The 25,993-nt window shown below is 40.4% G+C and overlaps 1 protein-coding gene and 1 long non-coding RNA gene across 2 annotated transcripts; one reads left to right on the forward strand and one right to left on the reverse strand.

The window, feature by feature from the left end:
• Positions 1-3,723: 3,723 nt before the first annotated feature.
• LOC126048678 (uncharacterized) lies at positions 3,724-13,843 on the reverse strand. The gene is made up of 3 exons (XR_007508945.1): positions 11,970-13,843; positions 8,288-8,448; positions 3,724-4,061 (listed from the first exon to the last, which is right to left on the reverse strand). It is a non-coding gene; the product is annotated as an uncharacterized LOC126048678 (long non-coding RNA).
• Positions 7,824-25,969, forward strand: BPHL (biphenyl hydrolase like). Its single transcript, XM_049823960.1, has 7 exons — positions 7,824-7,964; positions 11,183-11,286; positions 13,850-14,016; positions 18,052-18,205; positions 20,516-20,647; positions 23,252-23,375; positions 25,861-25,969. The coding sequence occupies exons 1-7, from the start codon at positions 7,864-7,866 to the stop codon at positions 25,946-25,948; spliced, it is 870 nt and encodes a 289-aa protein (XP_049679917.1). The 5' UTR covers positions 7,824-7,863; the 3' UTR covers positions 25,949-25,969.
• Positions 25,970-25,993: the final 24 nt, after the last annotated feature.

A 25,993-nucleotide genomic window follows, 5' to 3' on the forward strand; every position in this document is an offset into this window, starting at 1 on the left:
CTCCTTAATAAAGAGCCTGCACCTTCTGTTCTGAAACAATAACAAAGATGTAGAACACAAACATGAAGCATCTCAGAACAAGACTTAAGCATAGGGTAGTCCTAGATCTTTAGAGTGGGATGTGGGAGATGAAGGTCACTTTAGCTTTGATGCTGTCAAGTCCAGTTCTAGACTAGTGCTCACAGTTCAAGTGATGTTTCAGATGATATAGAAAACAACCACAAAACTGAAAGCTAGAGACAATCTTTTTTCAGTATAACACTTGGAGGACTCAATCACAGAGAAGAAGATTCAGCTTCCTGGGCAGAAAATACAAAGTACTACAAGCTCTTTAGAATATTGTGGAAAACCACATAATAGGATCCGATGCCTCAACACTGCAGCCAGGCATGCCAAAATTAGAATACATATTTAATAATAAGGCTGATTAACTACTGGAATAAACTACCTAGGGAGTCTGTGGATCCTCTTGATATCTTTTAATTAAGACTGGTCTTGTTTCTTAAGATGGATATAGTAAAACACAAAGTTATAGGTCTCAATATAAGGTTAACTAGGTAAAACATAAAAGAATGGTGTACAAGAGGTCCAAAGAAAAAGACCGAGTGCTCTCCCCTGGCCTAAAAATTTACAGAAGTGGTAAGTACGGCAGAGAGAGATCAGCTAATATCAACTTACCGAGTTGTTCATTTCATCTACCACCCCCATCCCACCCTACACACACCCCCAAAAAAAAAAAAAAAAAAAAAAAAAAAGAGGAAGAAATCAAGGATGGAGTTCATTTTTGAAAAGCAAGCTATCATGACAGATCAAAAATGCAGGAAAATATTGGTGACAAGGAAGAAAGAGATGTAGTACGGCACAGATCAGATACCCTTCATGGCAAAAGAAAGAAGAGAAAGGACAGAACAGTAACTTCACATTAAACTAGCAAGCTATTAGCCTCAAGAACAGAGGTAACAGTAATGCAGCAATCTTACAGAGATTTTTCATCAAATGGGTGAGGTGCAAGCCAGGGACAAAAAAGCTGTGGGTTGCAGTAGCAGACCTCCTTCTCATGGTCTCTCCTTGAAGATCTTATACAGCAGATGAACTCATCCACTTATGCACAAGGACATTATGTTTTGCCATTTTAAGAGAGTAAGAGCTTTGAGACTTTAGATCGTTGTTTTGTTGCTGGTTGAGTTCTGCACACAGAAAGCACTAGTTTAAGATATTAAAGAGTTCCCTACCTAGAATTCTCGTGTTCCTTGGAATCACTTGCTTTTGGTTTCTTCCTTACTCTAGGCAACAAGTCTAGCAGCTTTTTTGTGTGGAGGTAAAAGCTAGAACACTAACAGCAAATGATCAAATACCATTCAAGTACAGTCTCCACCCTGTAGCTATGATCACTACACAGCAGCCAATCTGTGCAGAAATTCTTAAATGCTGAGAGGATTAGAGTCCATATAATTCAGAGCAATTTATTTGGTTAATTTTGTTACTATGTCCCTGTTAACAGTGTACAAGCAGATAAGAATTTTGAGGAGTTTACTGCTTCCAAAATAGTTGCTAAATAATACCAATTAATAATACCGAATGAAAAACTCAGAGAGGACACCGTTGCAAGTATTTGATATGTGAACTTTGAACTGAGCTGGCAACATACAGCTCCTCATCCTCAGAGGCCAGTTTCCAAGGAGAGGCAATACTCAAGAATTTAGCCTCTGACTGATCAAGCAGCTTTAAATGAACTATGTCACTTTTCTCTGATAGATTTTTCATCATTGTACTACAACAAATGAAAGCCTTCTTTCAGCCTTGGAGGTACATGGAAAAGAGAGTAAGAACCTCCAGTCTCTGAAACACACCCAGCCTTGTACATAGTGAAAAAGAGCTACAGAGGAAACAAAGTAGAAAGGATCATCCAGTACGAGCAGGGCAGTGTCAGAGCTAACTAGCACTTGGGAGGGCTCTCTTCCCTGGATCCTAGTGCCCTCTAGGCACTTTGTTCACCCCTTCCTCATCCCAGTTCTCTACAGACTACAGAAAGTGCTCCTTGCAGCATGCCAGGTTTCCCTCCTAGCATATCAATGAGCATCAGGAGTCAGCCAACCGATGCTCATTTGCTCCTCACCACAAAATGGCAGCTAGGGAAAGTGCAGCTCTCACACTCTATCCTTAATACAGCCCCTGGGGAGAAGGGAATGGGGAAGTTAGGATCAGAACAGGGTCTAGGTTGCAGAGTCTAGAAGCTATCTTTGTGCTGGAGGAAGCATTGCCTACGAGCCAAACGAAGGAGACCAGGCTCCTGACTTACACTGGGTTTCACACTCCACTCACACTCCTCCTCTACAACTCTAAGTAGGTCACTTCCTTTCTCTTTCGCACAGTTTTCTCATCTCTTTGCTACAGACACTAACTTCTGCCAGAACTAAGATGTGATCAGATAATAAGCATTAGAGCTTATAGAGCTCAGAGAGACACTTGATGAGAGCTGTTTGAGACAAAAATCCACACTAATCACCTTAACAAACCAGTAATACTCCTTGGATTTTGAAAGATGGGTTGGAATTCCTGTGTGCCCTGTGCACATCTCGAGTCAAGAGAACTAAATGCAGCACCAGAAGGGTCGGGATCATGGAGTTCACCAAAAGAGATTCATACAACCCCTCCCATAAACATATCAAGAACCATCTTCTGAATGTTACCCTGGCCCTCTCCAAGGGAGAAGCTGTTTCTGCTTTTGTACCAGAGTATTTGGAGCCATTTCAGGTCTCTGAATCTAGAACATTCTGAATCTGAACAAAAATTATACCAAGACTGCTTAGATTTACAGGATGGTGATCATATTCAACTTTGAAATGGTGAGACCACCTCACATTGACATGCCTGCACTTGGCCACTTCAGATTTATAATGCAGTTCATGAACATATGAAAGGTATACAGACACTACTTAGGCTGACAGACAACTATCCTTTGCTAGCATAAGTGTCATGGTTTAACCCCAGCCAGCAACTGAGCACCACACAGCTGGTCACTCACTCTCCCCCCACCCAGTGGGATAGGGGAAAGAATCAAGAAAAAAAAAAAAAAAAAAAAAAAAAAGGTAAAACTCGTGGATTGAGATAAGAACAGTTTAATAGGACAGAAAGGAAGAAACTAATAATGGTAATAACAACAATAAAATGCCAGTAATATTAATAAAAGAACTGGAATATACGAAAGAAGTGATGCACAATGCAATTGCTCACCACTCACTGACTGATGCCCAGTTAGTTCCCAAGCAGCGATCCCCCTCAGGCCAAATCCCCCCAGTTTATATACTGGGCATGTCCTCACATAGTATGGAACATTCCTTTGGGTCAGCTGTCGTGGCTGTGTCCCCTTCAATTTCTTGTGCCCCTCCAGCCTTCTCATTGGCGGGGCACAAGAAGCTGAAAAATCCTTGACTTGGTCTAAACACTGCTTAGCAACAACTGAACACATCACTGTTATCATCAACATTCTTCTCATACTAAATCCAAAACATAACTCTACACCAGCTACTAGAAAGAAAGTTAAATCTATCCCAGCTAAAACCAGAACAATAAGAAAAATACAGGTGAACATAAAGAAAACAATTCTTAAATGCATGTCTGTGCCTTCGTTTCTTCATCAGTTTGAAGTGTTCTTTGAGCCAAAGTATCTGGGATCTTTTTCTACTCGCTGTTGTGCTTATGACAAAGCATCCTTTTCTTTACAATGAAAGTCATGTTGTTCTCAACCCAGCTAATACTCTAGCTAAATAGGCCTCCTGCTACAAAAACGCATACTGCTACTCTCCACGCTTCACAGATTCAAAAGTCGTTCCACATCCACTCAGAACTGTTTGGAAGAAACTTCAAATTTTTCACATCTTTGTTCTGGATTTAGCAATTCACCACTACCCAAAACTTACCTCTTTGTGGAACTGGAGTGACAAGGTTTTGTCCTAAGGTGAAAATATTGTCTGCTCTAACAATCACCATCCAAGAGGCACAAGAGTCCAAGTATCAAAACAGGCATAAAAATAGCAGTATATTTCACTTCATGGAAGTAGCTAAAATAAAAGAGACAAAAATGACCAGTCAACGCATACACAGACTCAAGAAGCAAGTCTACAGGAAGAAGCAAAGTCTACAACAGTACCTGGATCACTAGGGACCCCAACCAGACACAGACATGACTATAATGCAGCTGGAGCTAGTCAGGGACCAATAGCCCTGTGCTGAGCTGAAATGAGGCTCCTGGGCCCATGAGCAGAGGGTGTGGGGGAGACCCCAGCTGAGGCTGATCATGGCTATTAAAGCCTATTAGTGCCCCAATGGCCCTGACAAATGATTTCCTCCTTGAAAACTCCAGAGTTAAAGCCCTACTAATGGTAATGATTCTGATGTCTTGTATGGGATCACTGTTCCCCATATGAAACTCCCATCTGTAGGTGAAATTAATGCCTCTGGAGACCTGGAAATAGTCTTTCTGCCTGATATTCCAGCATGTCTCAAGGGACACGCTATGTTGATAACTGACTAGGTCTTTTCCAGATTTTCTACAACCTGAGGAAGTACAAAAATCTGGCTGCAGGGACTGTGAGGGTTCAGCGCGGGTGACAAAGTCCCGTTGCACAGAATTGATACCCTTCAGAGCCTTGGGTGGATATCAGAGAGAAATCCTGCCTTCAGCAGCAGCCAGAAGCTGCCATTAAACACAAGTTTCTGTCTGTAGAGATGACCATACTGGAGAGATGGAGCAACACCAAGGGGGCCAAAAAAATGACAGGGCAGTTAAGAGGGAAAGGGAAATCTGTGTTCAGGGACACATCACCAGCAGAGCAGTATTACCTCTTTTAAACAATTTTTTTCTTTTCTTTTTCTTTTCTCTCCCATACAATGGCCCATTAGTTCCCAAAACCTGAATGACCAGCAGTAACCAGACAAATAAAAACATTTTATGGGAGCAGACAGGAGAACTAGTGCCCCAGTTGTTCTCAACTCTTTCACAGACTGTGTAAGATTAAGTCTGTGTCTAGCTTGCCCAAAGCATTTTCTCTCCTTTCAGCCAGTAATTTATGAGGAGAACATTTTTGAGGAAATAGTTGAACTGAAATACTTAATTGTCCCAGTTGCCTATCATTAAGTCCAAATCTGCTTTACTAACAAGACTGGATGTTCTGGTGAACTGAGTAGGGTGAACACAGGTTGAACCTGTGAGTTTACATTCTTTTCGTCCCCAGATTATCCACCAACTGCATCCAGCCCTGGCAGAGTCCTGCTTCCATGGCTGCATCTGGGGCCATCGCCCTGTGGGCCCAGACAGCAACTGTCTCCTTGAGAGCGGGTCTCTCCTGTCACCCCTCATGGCACCACTCATTTTCCACACACACACAGAAAAGGGTCTTTTGCCAGTGCCATTTCTGCCCCAACCGCCAGGTTAGTTTTCTCTCCTCAGGCCAAAGAAGGCAGGACACTGCCTATGAGAGGGATTGCATGGAAGAGGAACGGTCGCTTTACAGGCCTTGTATGCTGCAGAGCTGTGACTGAACACCTGGCGATGATGCAGCACCTCGACTCAGACAGACTCTTCTGCAAAGGGATCACTTAACTTCTGTCACACTGATAGTGGGGTTAACCCATCTGGAACTACCCTAGCCTTTTCTCAAGTGGTACGTACACCTTCTCATCTCCCTTTTCTCTCATCTGGTGAGGGCTTCTGGTTTTACTTTTCTACCTCTTCTCTCCCCCTACATTGTGTGATGAGCCCTTTCTACCTTATCCCTCAGTTCTTCAGCACAGGTTCTGGGAAGTTGTTACATCTCCTTCAACCATAGTATGCAGAGGATATGTAGGAAGATTAGACTGAAAGTCATTTTACCATCAGTGAAATCAAATACAAGTTTGAGACTTTTCCATCTGAAGCTCATAGTGATACATGAGATACATGCCCCTTTTGATCTGTGGGAATTGCAGAATCCAGAAAAAAATCAGTTTGTGTAGCAGAAGACCAAGCTACCTCTTTTTCCCGAACATAGCATAGTCAGCTGTCAGCTCCAGTCATTTTCTACAAGAAAGAAATGTAGGCAGTGACACTCACAACAAAGATGAGCCTCTGAAAGTGGTCTAAGAGGCAAGGAAACTGTAGGGGCTTATAGATGTCACTGGGCAAGAGTGAAGGCAGCTTGTCCTGATGATGGATTGCTTGTAATTAGCCATGCTAAAGACCTTAATCTTAAATGGTTTGATCTGCTCAGGCAATAAACTGAACCAGTATGCTCACAGTTGAGTTAATCTCTTTATGCACTGGGATTTGTTATGACTGTCATTCACCTCTAAGACTTGTAAGTCCCATACAAACAAATGGCAATGAAGTGGGAAGGCTGACAACTATTCACTCTTGGGGCAGTCACTGAGCTCCCGCTGGGCTGGAGTTAATACATAACACTGACCTGTCTTGAGGAAATCCCTCTCATCCAGGCAGGAGACCTTGTTTCCTAGGTCTGTTTCAAGCCTGGTACCAGCTCTACAGCTTTCTTCTATTTTTCCTCACTACCTTCACAGCCTTCTCCACCATTGCCCTGGCTGGCTGTGACTCAGGCTGGTCATTCTCCTCCACACCTGGAAAGCAGACACCCAGGCAAGCAGTCAGTCTCCTTGGTGCTTTATGAGCAACCTGTGAGGAGGTTCAGAGGAAAGTGCAACCAAGTGCTGGGATGAACAAAGGTAGCCAGGCCCCTTCAGAAGTGGCTGACCCCGAGTAGTGTGGGCACTTGCCAGGCCAAAGCCCTTGGCCAGGGGATGCATGCTTTCACCACAAGAAGTCACTACAAACAACGTTGATGAGGCAAAGTTAATGATTCCTGTCAAAGGCCTGGGGTCAGCATGCCGAAGACATCACCTTGGGGGAGCTGCATTCCCTCACGGTCCCAACTGCTCCAGCTGCGCAGGGAGCTTTTCTCTAAGCAGACCTGGAGTCACAGGTGACCACCAAGTCTTCTGTTTTCTCACAGGCCATGGAGATTCTCACATCACGGGCAGAGCTGAAGGTGCAGCTCACGGCTTGGTCCCGTATATCTCCCAGGGCAGGATCTTCACCCCCTGCCGACACCTCAGGCAGAGCTGCGTCGAGGTGGGCCTCTGCCTCCCACAGAGGATGGAGGTGCTCACGGTGCCTTACTCCCAGACCCAGCTGCCGGTGCAGCTGACCCCCTGCCGCAGGGCTGGGCTCTGCATTCCTCTCCTGAGGCGGCAGGAAAGGGCAGGGCCTTGAGGAGAGCCCCCACCCTCAAGCGGGGGCAGCGCCTACCCCTTCTGGGGGTCGCGGGTGGGATCAGGGATCACACTGCGTGTGGGGAGGACAGACGGACGACACCCGCCCCGCAGCTCCCTCACACGGGGCGCGAGCCACCCTCCCTCACGCGCCGCTCCCGCCTCGGGGTGACCGTTCACCCCCTCCTCGGGGGGGGGGGGGGGGAGCCAGAGTCGAGGCGCCAAACCCTCCCCCTCAGCAACGGCCGCCGGCGCACCGCCCCAGCCCTGAGTGACACCGGCGGCCGCCAATCATCAGAGCGCGGGCAGCGAATGGGCTGTCCCCGCCGGTCGCCCTCCCTCCTTACCTCACAGGGAACGGGCTCCAGCGCCCCGAAGGTGCCAAAACCGCCCAGTGCCCCGCTGGCTGCCTTCGGTCCCAGGGCACCCGCCCTCCTCAGCGGGGCGACCGTAGCGCCCAGCGCAGCCCGGAGCTGACAGGGCAGGGCGGCAGGTCGCCCCGCCGGGGAGGGGAAGGAGAGAGGAGGGGAGGCGGGGCGGCCGCCCCGCCTCCCCTCCTCTCTCCTTCCCCTCCCCGGCGGGGCGACCTCGGTGGGCAAAATGGCTCGGCGGATCGCGGGCCGGGCTCTCCGGGCGCTGCTGCTGCAGCCACCCGCCCGGGCCGCGCCGTTCACCCTCCGGGGACCGGCCGCTTCCTACGGGTAAAAAACCACAGCCGCTTCCTTGCCCCCCTTCCCCTGCTCCCTGCGCCCGGGGCTTGCGGAAGGTGACATTTGACAGGCCCGGGTGGGTGTCGGAGGGTTGGGGCGGGGAGCGGAACGAACAAGGTGTTTTAGCAGAGGGGTGTACGCTAGATTTGGGAGGGTGACGAGGTGGGGACGCCGGTAGTACCCGCTTCTGGGGTTAGGCGGGGAGGTTCGTCTCGTTTGGGAGGGAAGAGCCTTTTCCTCAGCTGCTTCGCCTGCGCGGCAAGGAGTTGTACGAGCAAGGCCCCGCAGCCTCTTGCAGTGTCTGTCACCCTCACCTCTGCCACTCCGTTTTCCCTTCTGTCAATCCGTTTTCCCTTCTGTCAGTGTCTGTCACCCTCGCCTCTGCCAGTCCGTTTTCCCCCCTGCAAGGCAGGACGTGCTGCTTGACCGCCCTGCTTCTCTGCCACCTGCGGATAAGGTGTTTCCTGGAGGTGGCCTGGGTTGCAAAGAGAATACATATATGTAATGTACATAATACTGCTTATTCTGCAAATCCTACTAAGGAAAACAGACACAATACCTTCCCCCCCCCCCCCCCCCCCCCCGCACAGATAAAGACTAGGTTGTATTGTAGCACAGCTGGAACAGAAAGGTAGTTCCCAGGTTAAGCTGCACTCCCACGGAGTATGAGGTGAAGCGTGCCCTCCAGCAAGGCACGGTACAAGACCTGCCTACTCTGCATCTGTACTGTCTTGGTAAACATAGGCAGTATGTATCCAGTGCTTCTCAAAGAGCTATAAAATTTAACATCACTAACTCAGTTACAAACTAGTGGGGGTTTTTGTTTTGTTTTAACATCGTTTCTTATTATGCCAACCAATGGAAAATGCAGTCTTTATGAAAACTTGACAGAAGTGAAGTCATCACGCTGACAAGCATGCTGAAGTGATTTCAGACTCACAGAAATTTGGTGTGAGGAAGACCAAATCTGCCTTATGTGTAGGCAGTTCCAGTACAGTTTCTCAGCACATTAAAAAAACCAACTCCTTTGTTCATAGTCCAGAAAGTATTGAAAATACTTTCTTTGTGAAACTCCCGGATTCCATTGGACTTTACACTGAGGCACAATCCAAGAATAGAAAAGCATCACAAACTTAGCAAAATTCTCAAGCCCCTAATGTTAATAATTAATCCTAAAAAATGTGGAACTGTGTAAAAAAATCTAGCATCTGAATCAGGAAAGCAGAATATACAGCCCTTGTCTATTAAAAGTACATGTTGGTAACCTTTTTTAAAGACAAGTAACAAGATGGTGATTATTTCTGTTTTGTTAGGAACTGGAAATGTTTTTGGCAATTTATTAATCAGAAGCAAAAAAACCTCACAAATTTCTATGAAATTTAATAAGAGCAAGGTGCTCATTTGCTGTGGTGAGAACTATCATAAAATAACCTGTTGAAATGAATGACAAACCTAAAGATGGTATATCAAGAAAAAAATAGAAATAATTTTCTTTTAGAAATAGAAAAAAGCAAAAGTCAGATATTCAAAAAAGGAGATAAGAAGGCCATCTGAATGCTACATTCAAAATTCAAGCTGCGAAGTATATAGCCACATCAGGTGTAATCTGTAGACTTAAAGGAGGTTTAACATTACAGTCAAATTAATCACTTGAATCACATTTGCATAACAATTCAGCAAAACTCGATGAAGTTATAGTGACACAATGAGTTTCTTTGAATTCTATTCTTGCCAGAGATCTGCATTTGCACTCCAGTTCTCAGACTGGATCCACACAGGTAGAAAGAGCTGATCCTACTCTGCACAGTCACGGGCACATATGCCGTATTTAGGCATATGACATGATTGGTTATGTAGACTAAGATTTTATGTAAAATCCAAATGGCTTTGTGTTGAACAGGTTCTGTGGTTTAACTGTCACTTATGTGTTGAGAACCTGAGTTTGCAAGCTATTATTCATTTTCATTTTCCTTAGGAGAAGGGTTTAAGTTTGTGGGATTTTTTACCTTTAATCCTCCATCTTAGACTCTATATGGGTGGGACTATGCTTACATGCTGTAAGTAGTTCAGAATTTATATGTTAAAATTGAATTTTTAATAAGTTGCACAGTGCATATCATGGAATAGAGATTATTGTTGCATATAAGACTGGAGAACAGTATTTCTGTATGTGTGTGAAATTCACATTGAATTCATAGGGCAAGAATATTTGATCTAGGTAAACTAAGAAGTGCAGGGAATGAGGCCATTAGGCAACCAAATGGCAAATTTTTTGTCGTATTATTAGCTTTAAGTAAAATGAGATAGGTTGTTGAAAAGATGTCTTGCAACCATTAAGTCACAGATTTGCTTGGGAGAACAGATGTAATGGTTTATACTGTTAAGAAGTTACCTTCAATCTACGCTAGTTCTGCTTTCTCGCTAGGTGTTTCTATCTAGACATGGTATCTCAGATTACCTGTTTGCATTTACACATAGTCTTGCTTTGTACTGAAAGTTAATGTAGAGGTTTAAGGGTTGGGGTTGAGAGGTGGCCTGTGCAGTCACTTTCTATGAGACTTCTTTAGTGGGTTGGGTTTTTTGATCATGTGGTATTTTCCAGTAAAGCATTATCTCTTGCTGAGATTACACTGACATATATTATTATCACATTCTTCTCCACCCTCATCTCAGTGCAAGGTGGTTTTCACTGTAGACCCTCTGGTTCATGAGGAACCATAACAATAGATTGTGATTTCTTTGGCAGGTGGAGAGGCTCAGTTTAGTAATAACAAGGTGAACACCAGTCATTTCAAAAGTTATGCTGTGACAGAATGAGGTTTCTCCTCTCTAATGTATTTGTTTCAACATGTTTCTGTAGCCATGTAAAGCTGCTTTTATATTCCCCTTGTTGCATAGTCAAGACTTTTTTTTTCCTCCCCCTTAAGTAATTTAACTACATTTGTGAAACCTAAAGCTGTTATACATACAAAGCTGTCATATGTACAAATGCTACATGGTGGTCAGAACTGAATACTTCTCTGCTCCTGACAAGTTTTTTATTCAGTCTTTTGTGCACCTGTGAAAGGCAAGTGACCCATTTAAATCTCACTGTATTGTTATTAATATCTAGAAGAAGTAATGATTCTATATTCCTTGAATGACCATGTAGTAATGAGAATTAACTGTCTTAAAGTTTCCCTTTTTTTCTTCCCTTCCCCCATCTGTAGTACTTCAGTAACATCTGCCAAAATCCAAGTGAATGGAGTCCACCTGCATTATCAACAGACAGGAGAAGGAAGCCATGCAGTTCTTCTACTTCCTGGAATGCTAGGTGTGGAGATTGTGTCTTATCTTTGTAGAGCAACCACCTCTTTCACCATCCGATCTCAAGCTAGAATGCACAAAACTATTTTGTAACATGTTCAACACCTGATTATGGAGCATTGCCATTTAAAAAATTGCTACACATACAACAGATAGGAAAAGGCAGAGCTATTGCAATGAATTAGCAGTTTTTAAAGATTTCATTTATCTCACCAGGCACCTTTTATACAATGTCTTGACTTGTGTAACAGTCATTCGCACTTTTGGATTTAACTGTGCAAAGGAGGTGTCCAGCACAGGTGGCAAATAGCTACACAAGGTGCAGAATAACAGGGCGGGGGGGAAATCAGGTCAGCTATATTTGTTACACAGACTGAATTATGCATTCCTTTTTAGAAACTAGGTGCATTCCAATTGAATTAATAGACATAATGCAGCACTTGCAGTTTATTATCATAGTGAAAAAGGCACAGTTGAGACTTGCTTTTTGCTTAAAAATGTATTTTCATGTTTTGGCTATTCAGGGCAATATCATTAAGATTCTCAATGGCTTTCTGACACGGACAACAGGTTCTGCTAGCTAAGTGGTATCTGTCCATTGAGACCACTGCTTTTGATAACAACCTTTTAAAATTAACACAGGCTTTTTTTCCTGGGTTCTTGCAGTTCTAAAGAGACAATTAGACTTACCAGCAGTTCATGGCAGGCTGTCAGTAGGACCGTTACTGTGCTCAGAGCTGGGCTCATGCTTAACTGAATTGCTGGATCAAGATGCTAGAATGTCAGGAACTGAAGAGCAGGAAACATTTGTTCTTCTTGGCAGCAACATTTTCAAGTCTTCATGAAGTGGTTCTTTCTTTCAAAGAATTCTCAAGGGGAGGGTGGAAAAAAGTTAATGCTAGGGGCGCTTTAGTAGTCATATGTTTTAACCTCTTCATTTTAAACAGCTTTGGAAACTAGCAATCCTGTTGCCAATGCTAACTCTTTAAATAGAAATAATGTATTTCTTCAGTTGTGAGTAATATTATCATTATTATTATTAGGTGTACATTGCTGTTGTCCAGTTAGCATTATTACAAACAGTAAGTTAGGCTTAGTATCTTTACTGTTATTAAACTTACGGTTTAATATTTTGGGGCAACATGTGGGGGTGAGCTTTACATTCTAACTGTCACATACTTCTTCCCTTTGTACTGATACTAGGTTTTCAATACTATTTTATACTACTTACTGTATTAACAGACTGTGGCAACAAGATAAGTGCTTTTAGGTCAACAGAATTAATTAGTCTCTATACTATTTGTAAACTATATTAAAAGTGATGTTTCTCTAACTAAAAAAATACTAAGAAAACACAGCATTCAGATATGCTTACAGCCTTGTGTATTTTTTAAGTTACAAAAAATATAGTATAATAAGCACGTGCATGATAGTGCAGAGGTTGATACAAAGCCTATTTAACAGTATGTGATTAATATTAATCAGGTTGCATTGGTATTTTTCAAACAACCTCATAGTTTATTTCTGACTAGCTATTAATTGGTGTTGCAAGAGAGAAGAGATCATGTCAGGCTGTAGTCAGCTTGTCACAGCATACTATATACAGCCTCTTTTATCATTTAGACCAGTTGATGGTATAGGAGGAGGTATCTGAGGACATATTTCAGAAAAAATCTTAAATGCCCTTAAATGGCCTTTTTAATATAATGATGGATAACCAATTTTATATTTGGGTTACATCATTTGAATATATTAGATCTGAACAGGTTTTAATCAAGTAGCATGTGATACTGTTACCACATGACCATAATGCTAATAAGAAATAAATTGCAGTCTTACCTTCATGCTAGGTGTTCATAGATAGTTTAGTGCAATAGGCTGGAATACTTCATTTTTTAATCCTTTGAAGGTCTGAGCCATCAATAAAGGAAACCGTTCTGCATCAGATAAATGGCTGTATTTGGCTTATTTTGATAAAATATATATTAGAAAAATCAAAAGTTACAGTTTTATGCTTTTGTGTCACCATTGTCTCCTCAGGCAATGAAGTATTTACAGCTCAGCTTTAAGCACCAATATCCTCTTAGAAGTGTTTTATGGAATAAGAACCACTGTCTCGCACAGTGATTTTCACCTACAAATTTGTAGCTAGAGTCAGTATATGCCTCCGCTTTCAGTTTCACCTGTGCTGTCCAGATAAACAGCAATGACCATGCTAGTGCTTTAAATCTGTTAAAGATAATTCCCTACCCAGGTACCTCAGTTTAAGATTCTGTATTAAAGCGTTTTTGTAGAGCACAGTTTTTTATAAGCTTACATACCTACCAGAAATGGCTTGCTCTGAGTGTGTTGCAGATAGTTCTAAAGATTTTTATTGTGCTACTTACTGTCTGAGAGTTGCAATAGTTATTAACAACGGTTAGTTATGATTAGAGATGAAGTGTACTTCAGCTGATGGATAATCTTTCTTTTAGAATTAAGATAAAAGTTTCTGCGGGTTTCCATTTAGAGTATGTATACTGTGTATGTATTATGGTGGTTACTATAATTGAAAAATGATAATGTTTCAGGGAGTGGTCAAACTGATTTTGGACCACAGCTTAAGTCTATGAATAAGCAACTTTTCACAATTGTTGCTTGGGATCCTCGGGGATATGGACAGTCCATTCCTCCATCTCGAGACTTTCCTCCAGATTTCTTTGAGAGGGATGCAAAAGATGCTGTGGATCTTATGCAGGTAAATCTATTCTGAGATATTTATTATTTTATATATATATTTAAAAGCTGTTTTCCTTAAATTTTGAGAAGGAAGAAGAGTACTGTTAAGCAGGTTGTTTCCAGCAAACAGCAAGTTATGCAAAAGAGCATACAAATGAAGGCTTAAAACTGAGCAGATGCACTATTCTGGAAAATATTTTCTTCTTCCATCTCTTCTGCAATATACATAGAGGTTCAGCAGTTGGAATAAAAACATATGCTTTATAATTAATCCTAAGACCCTGCCCTAAGAGATTTGCAGCCAAGAACCATGTAAGTTTAGGTAAAGTGTATATAAAACACGAAGTCTACACTAAGTGGTTTAACTGAAGGGATTAGAGTAGTGAAAGGCTCTTAGAAAATTTTCTGGCTAATAGAATCTTGGCATTTTGCCTTGAGCAGCCCATTTCAAGAAACACTTGATTCTAAAAATTAACTTGAAGCTTTGCATTTTGCAGCATAATACTGAAATAATTTTTGTGGGAAATCGAAGGGTTCCTGTGATCATACCAGATCTTAATAACTAAAACAGCTATTGTGACTATAAAGAATGTGACCTAAAGCTGTTATTACTTAAACCATCTTGCAGATTTTTTTATTTCAAATCTGTGTTTCTGTGTTCCTCTCCTACTCTGTCCTATAAGTGCTAACGCTATTTTCTGGTTTAGTTTTAACTAATATTTTGGCTTCGTTATATTAAGCTATACAGTCTCTTTGGCCATGTTAAGAAAGTTGGCAGAACATTAAAATTCCAAAAATATGAGACAAGATTCAGTCAATCCAACTGTATTTCTGTAATAAACAGTAACCTTGCAGAAATCCATCAGAAACTGGAAATGCAGCCTTCATGGAGTATTCTGTGTAGAGAAACAAAATAAGTCTGACAGCAGAATCAGAATTAAGACATGGTTTTGCCCTCTAACCATAAAAGCAATCTCTCTGCACTATAAATCACCAATTTCTTCTGCTATGCTAACAAAGAAAATAAAGATGCTGCCACAGATAGGTGACAAACTTTAAGTCTAAATGTTTGTAACCACCTTTCCTGTCTCTGTTCAAATACTAATAAATGCAAAATAAAAAACAGACCTGTCCCCAAAGAGTATATAACCATATAGCTTCCAGTCAAGCAGGACAGCAGCCTACCAATTTCTAAAGATGTCAAAACAAATGAGACGTAACATCCTGTTTTGTTGAAGATGTTTATGGATATAAGCATATAACAAGTTATTAAAATATTTCCAAGCATGGGTAACTTGCTTCTATTTTACCATAACATAAAAGATAGCACAAATCCCAAGGAATCATCCCAACTAGGATTTCTAGAATTAAACAAAGTCGTAACTCCTGCAGAGGGCTTTGTAATGATGTATGGTTTACATACATCATCTGGCCTACAGTCAGCCAAAAAAACCATCCGTATAGGTGAGCCTTCACAACCTTTATTCTAGGCTTCTTCAGATTCTGGCGTCTCTGCTGGAGCTGTGAGTGCTGCAAGGTTTCTGTGAAATAACAAAAGCTGAAATTCTGCAGAATATTTAGCACCTGGATGCAGATGACACTGCTCTGTATCATCGTATGTGTTCTGTGAGGGATTTTACTTGAAATAAAAGGAGTGTAATGCAAATAAGTCCGCTTTGCTGCACTCCTTCTCAATGTCTAATGCTAGCAAAGGCAAATAGCATTAAAACAATCATTATGGAAATAATTAGTGTTGATATTTAAGAGGTTCTTCCTCTTCAGAGCTACTGTCCTAGCAAAAGGATGCGCTTGGGCTTCTTCAAGTTTTAGTAGATAGAATGCCACCCTTACTTGTGATATACTCCCTGTGATCCAATTAAAGTATACAGTGCAGAGTGCTGTTGTATTGCAACTCACTGTTCGAAGTTACTTCTGTCACAGCATTATGTGATCATTTGATCGCATTTCACATAGGCCTGGATGGAGGAGGTGATTTCAAAAGACATTTATTTCATTTACAGGGTAAAGCCAGCACAAACTCACCCACAGAATTGAGCTGTGCAACCAGCTCTCAGGTTATTGCCAATGTTAGGTAGAGGCCTGTACTGTAAGTAGTTCAAGATTAAAGCAAGCAAACACACATATAATTTCCAACATATCTGTTACATCACATTGGTTTTTGGAAGGCTGCAAAGGATAGATTAAATTCCTTCTGCTGGAAAGGCATCTTGAGACAACCCGAGGAATGCATCAAGATAATGGCTAGTAAACAAGAGGAATACTAGAGGCAAACAGATCTCAGTTGAAGCACTGGCAAATAACTTGGCATGAAGAACAAAAAATTTAATCAGCTATTCCACCCATCAGCTGACTTTGAGATCCGTTATTTGCTATTGGCAGTAGGAGAACAGCAGCAACAGCAACAGCAAAAACTTAAGCTTTACAAGCACTGCTGCCAGTTCCTGAAACTTGCCAAGTAACATCAGTAACCCTTCAGTAGCACGATACTGAAAGTTAGTCACAGATAACTACTTTTTCAGCAGGCAAGGGCCAACTTGTGATCAGCTGCTAAAATTCAAGGATCTCTTTTCTTGCTGTCAGGTCTTACTTTACATGTCCTTTTCTTTCCCCTACCTTATTTCTTTTCTGTTCAGTAATCGTAGCTTAGCAGAGTGAAATCTAATACTGAGCAACACTACGGTAAGCCTAATACCAAGGAAGAAGCCAAAACCAGAAAAGCCTTATAGTGACAGAAGTTTGCTAGGCATCAAGCTGACTGATAAAGTTATGCCTCACTTGAGCATCCAGTTTACAGGCAGACTAGAAACTGTGTTTTCTCTCTCTGTAGTTGTTTCCCTCATTGCCTGCATTTTTGCTTTCTTCTGTCCAAAGAAAGGATGCCTGGACTTCCAGCAACAAAACACCAAGCCCCAAAACAGCTCATTCAACTAACTTGATCTTTTTCCTCCAAAAGTATAATATCTTCCTTAATCACTTCTAAAAGGCTGTAATTTCTGGGAAAAAAAAACCAAACCAAACCAAACCCCTTTTGAAACCTTTATGTTTGTTTGCGAAAGATTTCACAAGTGGAGGCTTCTATACGGAACGCTGCAAATACTGCTTATCCGTTGAATATCACCCCTGTACAACCTTCAGGTGCGTTTGCTGCTGAGTGCCTTTACCTTCTCCACCCTTTGCCCACTGAACATCATACACACAAAATCCTCTCTCCCTGCTGGTACCCTGTACCACAGACTGTGGTATATGAGGAAACAAGAGTTTCAAATTCTAGTGGAAAGCATTGTACAAGTCAGAATAAATTAAGGTCTTGGTTGTCATATTTTTTGCCCTGAGCTTTCCTTTTCGAGAAGGAGGAATTTCATTATTAGTGTTCTGAATTGCAATTGACCATGAAGTAACGTTTAAAATGTACACTTAGAAGCTTCAGAAAATGTGAATTAAGCACTGAAATTTGATGCAATCCTGTAGCAAATACTTTAAACATTTTTTTGTTGTTACAGAGCGGATTATATTTTTTTTTTTAGATCAGCTAGCATCAGTAAATTAGATCACTGGGTTCCATTTTTCAAGTCTTAAACACCTCTTTTTTCTTAAGTTCATCCTGGTCTTGGATTACCCACCATCCCACGCTGTGATAGTCTTTACCAACATTATACCAAGAGAATCCACAGATTCTTGATATCATCAGGCTCTCTGCAAAGGTCTTTACTCTCCATTGTAAATAAACATTACTTAATTCCAAGAGGGCTTTTTTAAATGCAGCAATAATCTAAACAGGCTACGGCCTATTTTATTAAATAGCTGTAGAAAATTGGAAGGGCAGGTACAATTTCTTGTTTTCTAAATATTTGACCTTTTCTTAAGTATTTTTTACATATAGCAGGAAAATTATATTTTCTAATTATGAAAACTAACCATAGTTCAACTATGTAGTGTTGTGTCTAAATCTGTACTGTTAGTTTTCAAGAAATATTTCATATTTTCTTGTAAAACCAGCTGATGATTTGCATATAACTTTCTTGTACAAATCAAGGCACTGAAATTTAAGAAGTTCTCTTTGCTGGGGTGGAGTGATGGTGGAATTACAGCACTCATTGCAGCTGCAAAATATCCAACTCTTATCCACAAGTTGGTTGTCTGGGGAGCAAATGCCAGCGTTACTCAGGAGGATGTGAGAATTTATAATGGTATGTACAAACCGAATATCATATCCTAACTTCTTGACCTAAGGATCTTAGTCATGTAACAGCTAAGTGGAGACAGAGTTGGGGATACAACAAACCTAAAGAAAAAGGACACAAAATTCACCAAGTTGCTAAGTAGAAGGATAGATTAAAATCATAGTGAGAAGCTCCCTAACAATTATTCCGAGGATAATATAATGGAATTTTTAAAAAGTCCTTACCAACAGCTGACGAAAAGCATAAGTTGTAATAGCTTATCAGTAGTTTTCAGAAAGTAAAATTTTTGTTGCTGTAACAAGTTCCTAAAAATAAATTGCAAATACTACTACTGATTTCCTTTCTCACATCCTGTGCAACCTTTAGACAAGGTCCACAGAAAAATCACTGGGCTAGCATGTAACAAATTTTATCTTTAGGACCCTTATAATACATAGGCAGTAAGAAAACAAGCTCATAACTTACCATTTGTGTTCAGGAAGCAAATGAATCATTCAAGTAAATGTCCCAGGATGCCTTTCTAATTTGCTTTCCTTAAAGTTAATTGCTGTGGTTACAAAACCTTTGCAAAGTAAAGAAATGTGGGGTTTCTGTTCCTTATTCTGCTCACATGAAATAGAATCTGGCCATTTGTCACTGAAAGGAAAATAGCAAAAACTGCTGTTGAGCTCATAAAGAGGCCTTATTTCCTCTTGATTTAAAAGAGTTAACCATACAGGCTCTCAGCAAATGTAACCCAGTATAGCTTCATTTAAGTGATTGGAGTTTGATTTATACCAGCTATGAAATCTGTCTCTCTTCAGCTAAATAACAAGTGTATGTACTGCACATGTGTACTTACCTCACCTATACTAAAGCACTTTCATTGGTGGTGGTAGTAGTAATATATTTTTTAGTTCAGAAAGCAAAATGTTTTTTAGGTCTGTGACAGTGCTGCTTTATTTCTTTACATGTTTTTATATGTATGAAGTTTTTATTATATAATTATGAAATGCATGTCAGTTAATATCAGCCAACAGGCTAAAATTTAAAAAAAAAAAAAAAAAAAGAAACAAAAAAAAAGAAGTCTTACTTTAAACAGAGCACCTACAGGAATGCCAGCCTTTGGCCTCTTCATGGACTAGTGATTTCAACATCTCTCTTTGGATGATGGAGCTCAGAGAGGAGCAGTGCAAGCCGCCTACAACTGGTTCATCAGTGAATCTCAGCTGCAGTAGAGGGTTTGGTAGGAAAGAAAGGTGTTTATTGGGTATCTATACCCTTTCAACATTGGCTTCACCTCCCCGCCTTTTTCAATTAAGGCCAGCCACAAGGATAAAACAGTAGATTCTATAAGGGAAACAGCTGTTCAGTAACACCTAGTCTGGGGTGAGCAAACTCATTTCCAATCAGATGCTGTTATAAAACACTTTCAGTCTCTGCTACGTTGTTCATTTGGCTGGACAAGTTCTGTTTGTTAATTAACACCTCACTCCTTTCTTCCCTTAATTCCCATTTGAAACCAATTAAAAGCTTTGCTAGTGGCATATATTGCTGTTTGATGATTCAGTACTTTTCAGGTCTCTTTCAGGTTCTCTGCTATGCCAATATTGTTTTGAGCTTTATCAATACAAAGCTGTACAGCTGAAATATAGCTTAGTGAAAGTCACCCTTGTGGATATCTGGTTTTTGAAAATTTTAGGGGAAGAAAAATAGTAAATCTGATAAATAAGTAACTAGAATGTCAGATTATTTGTACAGCTTTAGCCAGCCTGCCATGAGTCACAGGACTCTACTTAGTAGAGTCGCTTGTTTTTCAGTAAGACTATGGCAAATGTACCATGATGTCAGCCTGCTGGAATGCCTTAGTAAGAGCTTCCTTCCTCAGAATATTGGTAGGAACCACGGAAGAACTTCCATCCATGAGCCAAAGCAAAAGGCTGAAGGTTATGAAAAAAGAATTGCCAGCTCTGGCACACTGTTATAAAACAGTCCCCTTTTTATACACAAGGTACCTCCCTGAGCTCCTCTTCTGCAAGCCCTCCAAAAAGAAACATCAGAAGTTTTAGGACTGAGTCCTTTGATTATACTTTTTTTTTCTGTTGTTCCTTGTGACCATAATAACAAGATGGTCTTCTGCAACTCAGAAAGACCCAGCAGAGATCGTAAAACTACCTTTATTATACCCTTTTGATAAAAACTACTCAGTGCAGTTTAAAGTTTGAAATACACATCCATGGTCTGGTTTGAAAACTTACTCATATTAGGTGTTGATAGTACTGGGTTACATCTTGTTGCTAAAAAGGACTTAACATGTTTCAATGTTACTTTATGTAGGCATCCGAGATGTCTCAAAATGGAGTGAAAAGGTCAAGAAACCACTGGAAGAGATGTATGGACATGACTACTTTGCAAAAACCTGTGAGGCTTGGGTAGATGGAATATGTCACTTTGCTGAAAAATCAGATGGTAAGGCTTTTACAATGTTAAACTGAAGCAATTATAGTAGCAGACAGTTCTGGATAAAAATCTTACAGTACTGCTAGCAGCCAGTAAAGAACGGACTCTGCATATGGCATTAAAAGCTGGGTCTGACTCACACTCATGAATAAAGCAATTACTTTGTAGATGGTTCACAGAACCAGCAAGGTACAGGAGGAAAACACATTTAGGGGAAGCATTAGCTGATGAGTCTCTCCTCTTGTCCCACCACAAAACTACATTATTAAATCATTGCTTTTGTGCAGACTGAACAGGAGGGATTCTGCTCAAGCTTTTTTGTCCTCTCCTCTCTGTGTCAAAGGATTACCTCTTTGTGACATTGTTAAGATATCCCAGAAGTAAGACATGTTCATTCCAGTTATGCAAACAGGAGCTGAAGCACTGTTTCAAACCTAGTAGCATATGAGTTAAAAAAGAAGGAAGTTTGGATTTTGAGAACTCAGAATTAACAAAACACATTAAAAACGCACTATTGACATAGCTTAGGTGTTTAAAAATCCAAAAAGAATAGTTAAACTAGACAATATAATTATTAAATGTTTAGCTCTGAAGATTTCTGCAGTTACTCTACACAGACTTTTGCAGCCAAGGATACCATGAATAATAATCTGCAGTTCTGTTTTAATTCAGAGGAAAATTGCTTTCAATTTGCCTAAAGCAGAAATACATAATACATAAAACAAGGAGCCTATAATTCTCTTATATACATTTTCATGTAGCTTTCATAATGAAAGACAGGAGGTGATATACATTAACAGGCAGCAGGTACTACAAGGAGAACATTCCTTCATTTCATATTTTTTCCATAAAGTTTTGCACAGGATCAGCAACATGGTACTAGAATTTCTCCCAGTGGAATGATGTAACAAATTATGGTCTGATTTTATTTTACTCTTTCTAGACCACATTTCCTTGAAACTATTTTATTCTTAAGTCCAAAGCCCAGGCTGGTAAAACTCTGTCTGTGACATCCTTTCACTGCCTGCACATGCCTCAGACACTATGAGATGGAGTGACTGTGAAAAAGACACCTGGAGACATGTAACAAGGAGCTGAATTACCTAGATGCTGTAATTGGGTCAGATATTGGGAAAAGCCTAAAGTTTGCTAAAAAAGATGAGCAACCATCAGATTGCAGGGTTTTTCCAGGCATAGCTTGGGGAGGGCAACTTGGACTACAGGCAGGCCTCATTGGAATTAAAGTTAAGATGCAGTGCACAAAAGGTGCAGATATGGCAAATACAAGAAAAGGGGTTAATAAAACCTGTCAGAGATAAAAGGAGGACAGCAAAGCCTTTGCTGGTCAAAGCGCTTTTTAAGAAATAGACTATTTGCCCTAAATGGGACAGCTTTTAGTGTGAAATGCCATAAGAAGTGAACTTTTAGAAGGTGCCAATATTTAATGAAACTGAAGAAGCTACATAAAGCTGCAAAATTCAAGATTCTTCTTGCTGTTCTGTGTTTTTGGAATAAATATAATCTAGTGGTTATAGCGCAATACAGTTTTAGGACTGGAAACTAGGAAATAATAGCTTGACTGCCAGTTACATCCTTAGGTAAATAGTCTAAATTTACTTGTTACTTGTTCTGAAAAACAGTCAAAATTTGTGCAGGTGCTTGAGGACTATGGGTGAAATCTTCTAAATGAAAATATTTAACCAGTAGGAATGCAAACTAAGACTATATAAATAACCAAACAATTGGAAAAAACCTCTGTGAAACAGCATATAACTTTAGAGCTAAGGAAAGCATGCGTATATGAACATTAACTGTATAGCTGTTGGTAGCTGCAAGGAGACAACTACAAATAGGACAAAGTTATCTCAAAGATAAATGAAACATAAAACTCATCAAGTATGTTTTGCCCAAAGCTCCTTTTGCAAGAGCATGGGTAGGTAGGCAAAGAGTTTGAAAACTGGGTTACTAAGGGATAAGGAAAAAAGGGGGAAAAAAAATTGTGGGGTGTTTAAGGAAAAGCATTAAAATTCCTTCTAGTGAGATTAAAGACTAGTGAGCATAAAATTATTCTTGAGGTTCTGCAAGATGAATGGGCAGGGAGAGTAACCTTTGAATAGTTTTAGTACAATTTGTATTAAATGGCTGTTCGTTGCAGACAGCGAAGGGTCTGGAAGGTGGAACCAGCATGAGTACAACCTAAGTAACTTGTTGGTAAAAGTAGCAAAGCTTGTAACCTGACAATTGATGTACCAAAATGTAGCATTAACATGAAGGCCATAAGACTCTAAGGCTGAAAAGAACAAAGCCAGGAAATAGATGTATTTGCTTTGAACAGTCAAAGGGAGCCTGGGGGAAATGTGGGACAGAAGTACTTCATTCACTCTAGCCATTTGTGCTAGTATCCATTAATGAAGCAAATTTTGGTGAAGTAACATTTTGGAGAAAGAAATGTTAGTTATAGTCCTGATTACATAGTTCTGTAGATAAATTGCATGCTATCCAAAAGGAGAGGCAATAGCTAGAACCCAGTGGAGTTCATAGTCCTTTACAGAAGCTGTTAGTCTTTCATACTATTTTAAAACAAAGTGTGACCTTCATTTATTTTCTCCCTAGGTAATATCTGCCAACAGTTGCTGCCAGATATTAAATGTCCCACATTTATAATTCATGGTGAGAAAGACCCTTTGGTTCCACAAGCTCACGCAGAATACATTCATAAGCACATCAAAGGCTCTCGGTAAGTTATATGATTGAGTATTTATAAACCATTGTTGAAGAAATGAAGCAGTTCAAACCCATAGTGTAAAAAGAAAAAAAAAAAGCATTTAGACAAGTTGTCTCTGCCACAGAGCTATTATTCTAAACTTCCCTAGCAAATTACAATCCAAACAGTGTAGCTGGACCTTTCTTGTGATATAAAAAAAATACAATATTTTAATAAGCTTCTTCCTGAAGTCCTCCAAGAAAAACCAAGTAAGATCCTTTTCCTCTTTCCTAATATTTATCAAAACAAGGAAATTTCTTCTTTGTTTCTGTTATGGTCACTGCATTCCTTTTACTGGAAGAGACCTCATTTCTGTCCCATTCAGGAGAACAGTGAACTTAGATGCTATGAATGAAGAGAGATTCCCAGTTATTAGAGAGAAGCACAGGATACTGACGTTTGCTCTGCCTTGTTGAGGTGAACAACAACCTCAAAGATTTTGGTTTTTGAACTGTCCCATGAATTTTCAGTGTTTTTAAGAAAAGCAGAATGAGAAAAAAATATGTACCGCTATACTCAGAGATACTATTTTATAAACAAGAAAAACCTCAAGGCACCATCTGCTTCATTTGAAAAGTGCAGAAATGCTTCCTATAAAAAGCTGCAATTTCACCAGCTGAATTTTCTTCATAGACTTGCACACAAATTCAAGAGTTCTATTACTACTCAATAACACACTGTGATAATTAACACTGGAGAAAAGAATTAGAACAAAACCCATTTTTATGAATGCAGGGTGTAGGGAACTGTTTCATTGGTGTCATCTCTGTGAAAAATTGAGTGCTATATTTATCTCAAAGTCAGCCCCGCTGTTCATAGAAATGCATTATGCCGCAGGAAAGATGAGAATAAGAGATCTTCCTAGCAATCACATGCAGGTGTTTTATCCCAAGTCTGCTAGTTAGTTACTCCCACATGCCCTGCTTAGAACACCTATCATCCTGTTAGGTTCCACTAAGCTCTGAAGTGCTCCAGATGCAGACTAAGGCAAGTCATCACAAAAACTAGACAAGGATCTGATAGCTTCTCTTTAGAGACAAGCCAAAGAGGAAACACTGTTAGAAGTTGCTATCCAATAAAATATAAAATGATTTTTTTTTCCATGTCTCCATGCTGAAGTGCTCCCTTATATGTGTACTTATCAGAAAAGAAATCAGACTAATGGTGTTCTCAGAAATTAATACTTAGGTACATAGTCCCCTTTTCCCTTGCCGCACTGGAGATTATGTGTTCCCTTGTGAAGCAGAAGGAAATCCTTAAGCTTAGCATATCTTCAGTAACACTTCCTTCTACTATGAGCTTTTCTTGCCTTGATTTTTACCTAGCAAGGTAGAAAAAGCTTTTGCTGATTGTAGTGCAGATACATTGCTTGTTTCTCTCATGGTAGAAGTGTGCCATCATTCTATATTTGCATGGTATGGCTAGAGTTAGGTAGCATTACAGTGGCTTAACAGCAGTAGCTAATAGCATGCACAGTGCTGTAGGTTTGCGCATCTGTGTGCTGTTGGTGTTTGAAGAAACAGACTTAATGAAATTCAGACAGAACTGCTAGAAGAGCTGGGTATGTTCACACAGTATTGCTCTTTCCCCCAAGACAAAACAGCACTTGTCACCACCAAAAGAAGAAAGATCCCCCTTGCTGTAGTGGCACTTGGATGACATGAAGGCAACAGAGCAAAGTAACAGTCAACATGGCTTTAGCGCTGTTGAAACTGCTTAGCATGTGGTAGGGTAAAATAATTTAAAGAATTTGCCACCCCATATAAAGAAAAGAAGCGTTAGAAGTACATACCTGATGTGTGTGTTTTTGCAGATAGAAGGCAATGGCCAGTAGCACTTTAGGCTTGTCACACATCAGTATTACAAAGATTTAACCCTCTTCACAGATACTACTTCTAAGCTTTTGTTATAGCTGAAGAAGTCCTGACTTCTGTTTTTACTTTAATGGATGAATGAACAAACAGTGTTAGTTTTGGATTGTCTTTTTACAGAAAGATTAGATGAAGTTCAAACACTAATGAGTTTGGTTGGTGACATGAAATCTATATTTCTGTAGTGATCTCAATTTGTTCACTGCCTAGCACAACCACTGTTCTCTGAAAGAGGCAGAGAGCTCAGGTACGTCACATACCTTCCAAAGATGCATCCTGCTTATACAAGTTTTAGAATCTCATCTTCTTGGCAGACCACCAGAAAGGTTCCTAGAAACTGGGTCTAGGACACAAAAAAAATTGTTTTAAGCTTAGTTTATCCTCCCCAAAGTCAGGCAAGTATTATGCTTGTTGCTTCAATTATTGCTGTGGTTGACATTCTGAACCACATACATAGGGACAGTACTTAAAGTTACTTCAGTTCTGTACTTCAGTAACCAAGAGCAAGGAAAAGGCAATAAATATTTTAATTACATATGCTCACAGAATAAAATGTATATTCAGTGTTTGATTATTTCTCTTTTAAGGTTGCTTCTAATGCCAGAAGGGAAGCATAATCTACACCTGCGTTTTGCAGAGGACTTCAACAGACAAGTGGAAGATTTCCTACACTGACTTAAACTGTAAAACAAGTTAGAGGTGTTTGTCGTTGTCTTGTTT

This window comes from Accipiter gentilis, chromosome 20 (assembly GCF_929443795.1).
Source record: "Accipiter gentilis chromosome 20, bAccGen1.1, whole genome shotgun sequence".
NCBI classification, from domain to species: Eukaryota; Metazoa; Chordata; class Aves; order Accipitriformes; family Accipitridae; genus Astur; species Astur gentilis.